Raw genomic sequence first — 10,561 nt, forward strand, 5'->3', positions numbered from 1 at the left:
ATGATGGAATTTGATAACTTTAAGTGGTAGTTTCTCATTGGATGAAAGAGGCCTATACCACTTGTTGAGATTGATTGAAAATGGTGGATACATATAATGTTGGAAAATTTGAGAATTGTCATCGGTAAGGGATGATTGATTTTGCAAAAGATTGTAATATTATCAAAGATTAGGATCCATTTCATAAATAATAAAATCTATCGAGGATCTTAAAAAGAACAAGAAATAAAAGTAGAAGTTAAGAAATTGTGTGTAAAATGATATGAATTGAATCCATATTTATATTGATTTTCACATAATGGTAAACAATTATTTTTTTACTCATAATGGATTATCATATTTGATGGGCAACGGTGATTAATATACTAAAGTTAAGATTAAATCATTTATGTGTTATCCGAGTTCAATCTTTGATGGAAATAGTTTTTTTTTATTAGATTTTACTTATTTTTCTATTAAATTCTAAATTATTCATTTTTTTTTCGATGAACATGAGAATTAAGAAAAAAAATATTTGTGGGGATTCTTTTGATGACTACCTGTAGAAATTTCTGTCAAATTGCTATCTTTCAGTCTTTTGATGGGCAACGTTAGATTTTTTAAATGCTTCTAAAAAAAAAAACTTTTCAATTTAGGCCCTCACCCTCACGTTTTCTCTCTCACTCTCCTCCTCTCAATTCCTCTTTGTGAGAGAGCAACAACTCCTCTCTGGATTTCATTCACAGCAGCTCCCTTCTGGAGAACACTGATAGCAGCTAACCCTCTCGTTCCCCCACAACTCCTCTGTTTCAACCAAATCCCCTGCAACCCTTCTATTTCTGTCCTTTGGAATCCACCGGCAACAGTGGGAATTTTCACGGGACTTCAAGTTCTAATGAGGAAGAAAACTCGTTTACGGCACTGAATCCCGCTAAGAAGAGGTGCTTGCATGAGATTGCCAATGTTCCGAGGTTTGCACAAATGGGGGTTTTGACGGCAAGGCTGTGTTGTTCTTCTCTTTCTTCAATTTCAGTTTTCCCCCTCTTTTTTGGGTTGTTCGTTAATTGTACTTGTCTGTGTAAAGTAATATTTTTTAATGGCGTGGTGAAGGAACGGATCTTGCCTTGAAGAAATTTTGTATGTCACGTCGGTTTGCTCCAGAAGAAACTGGAGATGTTCTTAGTGAACAATATAATATCAGTTCAAGCACTAGCGGCTCATCTTAAATCGATGTTTTTCTTGAAAAATGTGGAGCTTCGTTAGATGTAAGGCGGCAAATTCACTTCCCAAGGCTTCTATGTTTCATGCTTTCGCTTTCATCAATTTTATCATATTCTAAATCATCTCTTCTTTTGTTCTGAATCAAATAAAATAATCCTACTTCAAAAAAAATGTTAGAAGTAATGTGACACTCTTTCTTTAAAAAGAGTATTGTTATAATCACAAGTTTTAGATACATATTAACATGGTGACTAACACACTATACAATATTTATGTTGATGTGACGTTAAAAACGAAGATAGTAGCATTATGACGCCTTAAGACAAAAATACATACTTAATTTTGTCTTTTTTTTACATATTGCATTTTATTTTTTTGTTTTTATTGTCTTTAATTTCTTTAAATTATTAAATTAAAGATTTTAAAAATTAAAATACCATTTATAAACAAATAATGCTAATAATGAGAAAGAAAAACAAAATACTTTTTTTCCTTACAAAATAGGAAAAACAAAGAAAATAAAGAGAAAGAGACATGACATATTGTATCACCATAATGAAAAATGGTCTAACTAATATCTAGTTGTCTTGTGTTTTTTTTCCTCTTCTTACCAAGCTCTCAAATTCAAAATCATTTTTCACAATAATTTTTCTAAAGAAAGTATTTCCTTGCAACAAATATGTAAATTGCTATGATTTCTGGATTTTCTTATCGAGAATTTGTCATTGTCTTCTTACAAAATATTTATTGTAGATAAATATGTTGTTTTGTTACAATATTCTCAATGATAAATAAATTATTTATTTTTAAATAAAAATATAATTATTTTTCAGTAAATAGAAATATAATTATTGTTTAATAAATTTATAACATTTTTAATTTATAAATTCATTTCATTAAGGTTGCTTCATATTTAAACGAATTATGTAGTGTAGAAAATAATTTGTTATTGTCTCAAATTAAACAACCACAAGATTCCAGTAAAAAAAAAAAACCAAAAGATTAATAACATTTCAAAATATTTATGCTTTTTAAATCTGGTTCTCATACCCTTCACATATCTCATAATATATACTTTTAATACAATAAATATTATATTTTTAGTATTTTTTTTCATTTCCTGTCATGTTACTATGTACGCAATAAAAAATAAGTTTAATTAGGATATATTTGGAGTGTAAATATTTTTCAATTTATTCTTAATTATAGATTTTTAGATTACTCCAAATATATTAACTATTTTGATAATTACTTCAAAAATTATATTTAAATAATTTATATTTAGTAAACAGAAAAAACTTTATTTTGAAAATACATAAATCAAACTCTTAAATCTAAGATCATACTAGGTTATCTCAAAGTTGGTAGATTAAAAATACAATATAATTAAGAAAAAATTATTAAAATTTAGAATAAAAACACATTAATATTACTTTATCATAATAAAATATTTTTAATTTCTTACCGATACATTGGATGTACTGAAGAGCAGGAAGAGGTAAGAATTTTAATTAAAAAAAAGACAACGTTGGAACATTAGACCAATTAATTAAATAAGAAAGTAAAAAAAAAGTACGTTTTGATGAACAATATACAGAAAGAAAGACAGCTGGCTATTCCTACTCTTACATTGATTCATCTCTCATCTTCACTTGCCATCTTCCCATTTAATCCACTTTCTCAAAACCACAAATAAGAACCAACTTCTTTTCAATTCATTCTCTTCATCATTTCTTCTTCTTCTTCTTCAGACAATCATTTGCTTTTGGATGGTAACTCGTACCCACTTTTCCATTCCGGTAAAGTTGTTAGCTTTTCCCCCATTCTTTGCAGCTTCGTTGAGAAAGAAAGTAAGAGGGGAACTGCATCCATAGACTTCAATGTCGCAATTTGGATGTGGGATCTCATCTGACATGGAATTCGAGCCTCTTAACTTACCCCACATTTTCCTTTTACGAACTTTTCTCATTTTAAGCACTTTTTTTTTCTTGTTTTGCATTTGGGACCCTTCTGTTGAATTGACGTGTACCCAGTGACCCAAGTTTGAATTTTTTTGACATTGGATAAATAAAGTTGTTTGCTCCCTGCAATCATCCTACAACTACAAGGGGTCTAAACAAAACTTTTTCCTTTCTCTTTCTCTCCCTTTTCTTCTTTGGGGGGGGGGGGGGGGGTCAGTGAATGAAAGTTTTTACTGTGCTTCTTTCTGGTTTTAGGATATGCATTACTTTTGAGGGCATTTGGATCTGGAAGAGCTTTTCTCTCTCTCACTCTCTCTCCAATTCATATAATTACTTGGGGACCAACTTGTAAAATTTGAAACTTTTAAGTACTAGTGGCACTGGGTTTCACTCTTATTATTTGTTTTTTTCAATGCAAACAAAAGTCTCTTTCTTAGCAGCCAGTTGGTGTTGTTTGTCGCAGGAATTGGGCACTGGTAGCTTAGCTCGTGTAAATGTGTGTCTGGCTTTGGAAATCCATGAATAAAATTATCTGAGATTTGAGAGCTTTGAGCTGCGAAGATGGTGGCTAATTGACTTTGAGGTCAACTTGCAAGGTCATGAGGTGGAGTTGCAGTGAGCTACATGTAGGAGCAACATGATTGAGCAATTCATCAATTTCGTTATTAGGCCTCCCAGGTATTAATTTTTCCTTCTCTGGTTGGTGGCATGGCACTATTCAAGTAAGCAGGTACCATTGTGATGGGTACGGGACAGAGAATGTTAACTGTCTCATATTCATTAGGGCTCTTTCTCCTAGCAAGAGGATTCCTATTTTGTTCCCCACCCTAGTAATTACGTGTGTTTTTGTACTTTTTTTTTTTTGTTTTCATGTTTATCTCTTGCCTTTAATTTCCTTACCTGTTTTTACTTATACAAAATCGTATTAAATTTTCATGGCCATGTCATTTTAGTGGTTGAGAAATTAAGGGGGAAAGTACTTGATATGCACCAAAATTGTCTTTACTTATTTAATATGTTGTTTTTTTTTCCTTGATAGCAGTGTTTGAACTAGTAGATTTTTTTTTATTTGATTAAATTTCCTTTGTACTATATACTGTGTTCAAAACAAACTGGTCTCAGTGTTTAAACGTCAGTTCAACCCAATCTAATTAGAGATATACTTTTCCGTTGAGATGTTTTGAAAGTTGTGAAACCTGTAAAACAAACACACACTCAATCATCTTCAATGAACTATGTTAGACAGTCTTCCCTATTGAACTTAACACCTTTTATTTACTAACTTGTTTTAGCTGTAAGTGGCTGTGCATCCATTGCTCAACTTGCAATTATCTTTTTCCAGCAAATTTAGTTACAACTGTATCTACTTTATCACTTTTACAGGGCGGAGTATAACCCTGATCAGTACCTATGGGAAAAGGAATTCACCCTTACAGGTCGAACATACCAAAGGCAGGATTTGGAGGCAAGTATGGACATTATTTATTTGATGATTGCTTGCAATTATTGCTGTCTGTATATAGTTAAATCATGATTCCAATTGTTTGCTTACTGTTAGATTATCTGTTTTCTGATTGTGCAGCTCAAGAACACCAGAGGCTATACCTTGAAGTGTAGTCATTATCTTCCTTCTCCTTTCCCTGAAGATACTTCTCTTCCTTGTGTTATATATTGCCATGGAAACAGGTACTTGTTATTAAAATGACTCTTGTCTTGATGCTTTTAAAAAATTGTATATGCATGATCATAGAGTTTTTTAGCTATTCTATTCTTCTCCCTTGTGATATGTGTGCATACATACAATGATGCAGTGGATGTAGGGCAGATGCCAATGAAGCTGCTGTAATTCTTCTTCCTTCAAATATTACTGTTTTTACCCTTGACTTCTCGGGGTCAGGCTTATCTGATGGAGACTATGTTAGTCTTGGTTGGCATGAAGTAAGTTATCTCATTATGCATGTTTTTATTTGTTTATTAATTTCTGGCTATTATGTTGAGTTTCTGCATATTCCATCTTTTCTGAAACTACCAAAACGTGTCCATTCCTTTGTGTGGTAGAAAGATGATCTCAAGATGGTGGTGTCATATTTGAGGAGCAACAAACAAATATCTCGTATAGGTCTTTGGGGACGATCTATGGGTGCTGTTACTAGGTATTACATCTCCCAATTAACTTGTTTGATATTGTCTTTTATATGAATTTTTGCTCCTTTGATGCTTTATATTTGCTATGCATACCCCTACAAAAAAAGAAAGAATGCTCCTCATTGAATGATTTTAATGTGTTGTTCTAGTATAATTTCATGACCTAAGTTTTACTTCTCCTTCTTGTATTTTTTTTTTTTTTGGATCAGCATCTATCTCTGTATGTGTGTGTGTGTGGGGGGGGGGGGGGGGGGGGCAAAACTGTTGAGGCCTTCCTATGGGAGTTTTTTTTTTTTTTTAATTATTTGTGAAGGGAGAATGCTAACAAATGCCTTTAGGATACTGTTTAAGAAATCAAAAGTGGAAATTTTATTGGAAAAACATATTATCAATGCACCTCTATCATGATTTCCAATAAAGTTTTTTTATTTTATTGATTCTTAACCAGTGATTGAGAGCATTCATTAGCACTTAGCTGGATCCTTTGAGAAAGTGGAAAAGAAGAGGAAAATAGATGATTTTTCCCCTTTTGAGTACATATTTTGAAAAAAATTGATGACCAAGTCACTGGGTTTTGTAGTATCTCATGGTCCTACCTTTACTCCGTATATAAGTAATTATTAGCCACCCATATATTCAAATTTCTAGTTTAATTGACTATTCCCTTTTACTTTGGTGTGATGTAGTCTTCTTTATGGAGCTGAAGACCCTTCTATTGCTGGAATGGTGTTGGATAGTGCCTTTTCGAACTTATATGATCTCATGATGGAGCTTGTGGATGTTTATAAAATTCGGCTGCCTAAATTCACTGTAATCTCTCTCTCACTCACTTTCTCTCTTTGAATGCCAGCACCCTTTGTAGTAAATGCTCACTCAAAAGAGGAAAAAAGGGACTCTGTATGGTTCCTTCCAAACAGTCATGTAGTGATATGAACCTGTAGGCTGTAGTGCATGACTGCATGTAGTAAAAGGGGGGTGCATCATTAGTCAGAGTTGTTGGGACTGCAAAAGTCTTTAAAAATATTGCATTGTTATAAATGCATCTAATGTGCTGTTCATTTGTACTTACAAAAGATTGATGTGCTGTTCATTTGTACTTACAAAAGATTGCCATGCATTGTGAGGTTAAGTGGTTCTAATTCTAACTAATTTCTAGGACCTAGGGTATCTGCACTCAGCTTTGTGTTTACACCATTTTCCACCCATTTTACTGGGTCTATACATACCTCAATTTGCATTTAGCTGGCTGAAGAATTTGATAGACTTTTGGTGAGGGTCTTCTGTTTTACATATTGTTTTGATTGATTGACTTGAGCAAACACCCACTGTGACTTCAATACAGACATCTTAAATTAAATTTTTTCTATTTTTGTAAAGATGGGTATAAAAGGAATAGGAATGCACAGGGTTGAAGAATGCAGTTTTGATTTAGACTTTATATTGGATCAAGGGTTTCTGCGGTAATTATTGGTCTTTTTTCTTTTTGGAAAATTTTGAATATGATAGATAGGGACACATTAGTTGTAGCAATTTTTGGCAATTATTGCAGTTTTTGAAATGATTTTTTGGGGATGTGAGGGTGGGGTGATCCCAGCTATATTGATTTTCAGTTCTATCACTCAATATTTATGTGTTGATTTACTTTTAGGTTTAACTTCATTTTCCTTGATATTTGGATAATCATGTCCTTATCCCATTTTGATTGAACGGACTGGAATGATTGCTCTATATTCTGCAGTCAGTGAAATCTTTCAGGCCATCCAGAAAAAAAAAGAAAAATGTGCCACAAAGATCCTATAATCATATTGTGCTTACTGGCAAATGGAAATATACATGCAGCTTGCTTTTTTAGGGGTTATTATCTTAGGGGGATATTGGTTAGCTTACATGGTTTTATTACTTTCATGCTGGTTGCTTTTCTTTTCCAAATCCTTCAAGCAACATGGAAATAAAATCTATAGCTGTTAACTTGGATTTTCTGGTGTGTTTATTAAGTCTTGTATTCTGCTGGATTTGCCTCAATTAGGTTAAAATGGCTGTACAGTACATGCGGCGGGTTATTGAGAAGAAGGCAAAGTTTGATATTATGAATCTGAACTGTTTGCAGGTATGTATTAGTTGTGCAGTTCTTCTTTTGTTTTCTTCTTTAGAAAAATGGTGAAGCATATTTCAAGTTGTTTAACATTTTTAAATTATTAAAATTATTTATGTAATTATGTAAACTTCATTAACTTGGATCCAAATTACTTTTTTAACATTCAGAAAAAAACGTCCGCTTAAAATATAATATAAAAATATTAAAAGAAACATCTCTTAGAATTTTTTTTGTTTGAGATTCCATATCATAGAAAAAAAATAAAACATAGCAAGTTGTTTTGAGAAGGTCAATATATATACTTCATCTTATTTTGGGATGACTTTTTTACAGTAATGGCTCTTAATAAATTTTTTTTGCAAGGCTTATTTTATACTATATATATATATATATATATATATATATATATATATATATATATATATATATATATATATGTTTGTGTTTGTGAGTTTGTGTGGTGTTCTGTTGTCCTATATTTTGGACATTAGTCATGCTAGAATGTCAGTCATGGCATGTTTATTTTCACCATGGAATCTGAGCATGAAAGGTATTATTTTCTGGCTAAACAAATTTTTAAGTAGAGTTGTTTTCTTTCCATGTCTAAAATTAATTCTTATTAAATCCACAGGTTGCACCAAAGACATTCATTCCTGTTTTATTTGGACATGCAAGCGATGACAAATTCATTCAGCCTCACCATTCTGATCTCATCTCTGAAGCCTATGCAGTATTAATTTATTCCAAATTTGGAGAATGAAATTTTTTAAAGCAATCTGCACCCTTTTTCCATTGGTAGCCAAAATACCTATTCTTTTTTTTTGTAGGGTGATAAAAATGTCATAAAATTTGACGGTGATCACAACTCGTCTCGGCCACAATTCTTTTATGATTCAGTTTCTATTTTCTTCTACAATGTCCTTCACCCTCCTAATGTTCCTAGAGCTCATAAGCTTGAGAAATATTATAATTTGGGGGATCTAAAGCTTGGTTCTGGTGTGGACGAGGTAATTTGCATTTAGAAACTCATGTCTTGGTTTCATACTCAGTTAAATTCTGTCTTCGATAAGTTTATTGCCTACGACCACTGCCTACTGTTTGCGCTTTCTTAATCAATTGCAGAATATGTGATCAAAATACCAAACAATTAAAATGGCTAATATTTATTTATATTGAAATTCTTATTGCACTAATGAGAAGCTTGATCCATAAGAAATATAGATGGATTTATACTTTGTGCCTAGAGTGCAGCTTGTGAACTAATGAAATGATACATTAGCAAGATGCAAATTACAATCCTTAGCATCCTTATTTCCATCCCTAATTGACCAGGTAGTACTTTTTTTCAACCTCAGTTTCACCTTGCTCAAGTTCAACAAAATGGAAAAACAAAAAAAAAATATAGAATCACCTGGCCTTAACTTGCCTAAAACCTCTAAAACATTTTTTATGATACATGAATCATAATTAGCTTTTATCTTTGGCTGTCAACTGTCTTTTTACTTTTTGAAAATATTAACACAAATAATTATTATGTGGTTACGTTTTAATATGGTCAAATGATTAAGCTTTTATTTTGTGAGCACTTTTTAAAGAACAGGAACTAATTTGCTCTTGCTTTCATGCTAGAGCCTATTATATGAGATTCTCTCTAGTCTGAGGTCTGCATCAACCGACGCTGCAAGTTCATCTTCTGTGCTTCCAGCAATTTCCAGCACAAAATCAGTTAGCGAACTTCTTTCAGAAGTTGCACCAGTGACTGACACAGTAGGGATGGCTTAACCTTCAGTTAATGCTTTTTTCTTTCAAAAACTTAGTTACGTTTAATTCATTCATCACTTGTAATGCAGGAGTCCTTTTTTAGAGAAGATACTAATGGCAATGATGAGGCTACAGATGTGCAGGTAATCGTATCAAACACTGTATCTGGAATTAAGAAAATGTTTCAGACACATTATCACTGGTGGTCTTGAGTCTTGGTTGAATTGAAAGGGTGAATAATTTGATTAGTAGAGTTTAGTACTTAATTCTCCCTACAGGACTGGACTGATTTGGTGTGAAGAGATATTGACTTGACTAGTTTGGAGTTAAAACTGACAAGTGTATGTCCGTCCACATTTTAGCATTCCTTTATTTGAATTTGATAGGATAAGAAGCTAAATGGCGAGGGTGAAGATTGTTGCTCGTACACGAGCTCAAACAGAGAAAGTTGGGGAAGATGTTCTTCGTTAGGAGGCAGTGATGAAGAATCTTGTGCAGATGATACCCTCTCTCAGGTACATAACTTGTTCTGCTGTATTGTCATTGGCATGCTTCATTTTGTAAATAATAATGTCAGAATACTACTGTGAAGGTGTTTGCAACACCTATGCGAAGCACGAATGAAAAAGAAAAAGATGATGACAAAAAGCACGAGGAGAAGAAGAAGAAGAAGAAGGGGAAGAAGCCAAAGAGTGAGAGGTTTGAGAAGCTGGAGGCTCTAAGCAGGCGCCTGAGGCTTTGCCTTCTAAAGGGATCAACCCATGGAAGGCACAAGTCAACTTAGACACACCTCTTCCTTCTTTGTATCATATCACCCATCCATCGTCTAATTCTAATGTTTTATTTTACAACACTGTTTCTAGGTAGTTCTTCACATTCAACTTTCTTTTTAGGTTTTGCCTAACATTGGCTTTGATTTCCCTGCTCTCATTATTATTTCATACTTATGAAGGTGACTCATCACATTGATGTGCAGGTATCAGATACAATACGTGTATCCAATATATAGATAAGATTATTCTAACCATGTGTAAAACACACATATTAAATTAAATATGTATAGAAAATCATAAAACTATGTAAATCTAAATCAAGAACATATTTCTTGGATGCTGGTATTAAAAAATAAAAGAAAGGTAATCATTGTCATCATACATTATTGTTTACAAATAAAAATTATGTCAATCTCATTGAAATTTTTACTTAGCTTGAATATTTTTTACCATATGAAACTATTTTTTGTTTTTATTTGAATATATAAATTTTAAAAGGATGCATTGCAAAAATATTATCTTAATCTTGAAAAGTTAAGGGATTTTAACTCAATTAATTGAATATGGTGTGAGTTGTTGTAAATTTTTTATATTATTTTTTATTTTCTGATAAAAAAAATAGTGAA

The 10,561-nt window shown here is 32.3% G+C and overlaps 1 protein-coding gene across 3 annotated transcripts; it reads left to right on the top strand.

Annotated features, from left to right (window-relative positions):
- Positions 1-2,826: 2,826 nt before the first annotated feature.
- On the top strand, positions 2,827-10,186 carry LOC114394202. Of its 3 annotated transcripts, none has more exons than XM_028355853.1 (14): positions 2,827-2,999; positions 3,625-3,839; positions 4,545-4,626; positions 4,744-4,847; positions 4,973-5,099; positions 5,220-5,314; positions 5,993-6,116; positions 7,333-7,413; positions 8,033-8,131; positions 8,229-8,408; positions 9,031-9,168; positions 9,252-9,305; positions 9,549-9,677; positions 9,755-10,186. In XM_028355853.1, exons 2-14 carry the CDS (start codon positions 3,799-3,801, stop codon positions 9,944-9,946), a joined length of 1,446 nt encoding a protein of 481 aa, XP_028211654.1. In that variant the 5' UTR covers positions 2,827-2,999; positions 3,625-3,798; the 3' UTR covers positions 9,947-10,186. The 3 variants fall into 3 exon arrangements, with proteins under 3 accessions (XP_028211654.1, XP_028211656.1, XP_028211655.1); XM_028355855.1 differs by lacking the exon at positions 2,827-2,999 and adding an exon at positions 3,393-3,509; XM_028355854.1 differs by lacking the exon at positions 2,827-2,999 and adding an exon at positions 3,400-3,529.
- Positions 10,187-10,561: the final 375 nt, after the last annotated feature.

Source organism: Glycine soja, chromosome 17 (assembly GCF_004193775.1).
Source record: "Glycine soja cultivar W05 chromosome 17, ASM419377v2, whole genome shotgun sequence".
NCBI lineage: Eukaryota > Viridiplantae > Streptophyta > Magnoliopsida > Fabales > Fabaceae > Glycine > Glycine soja.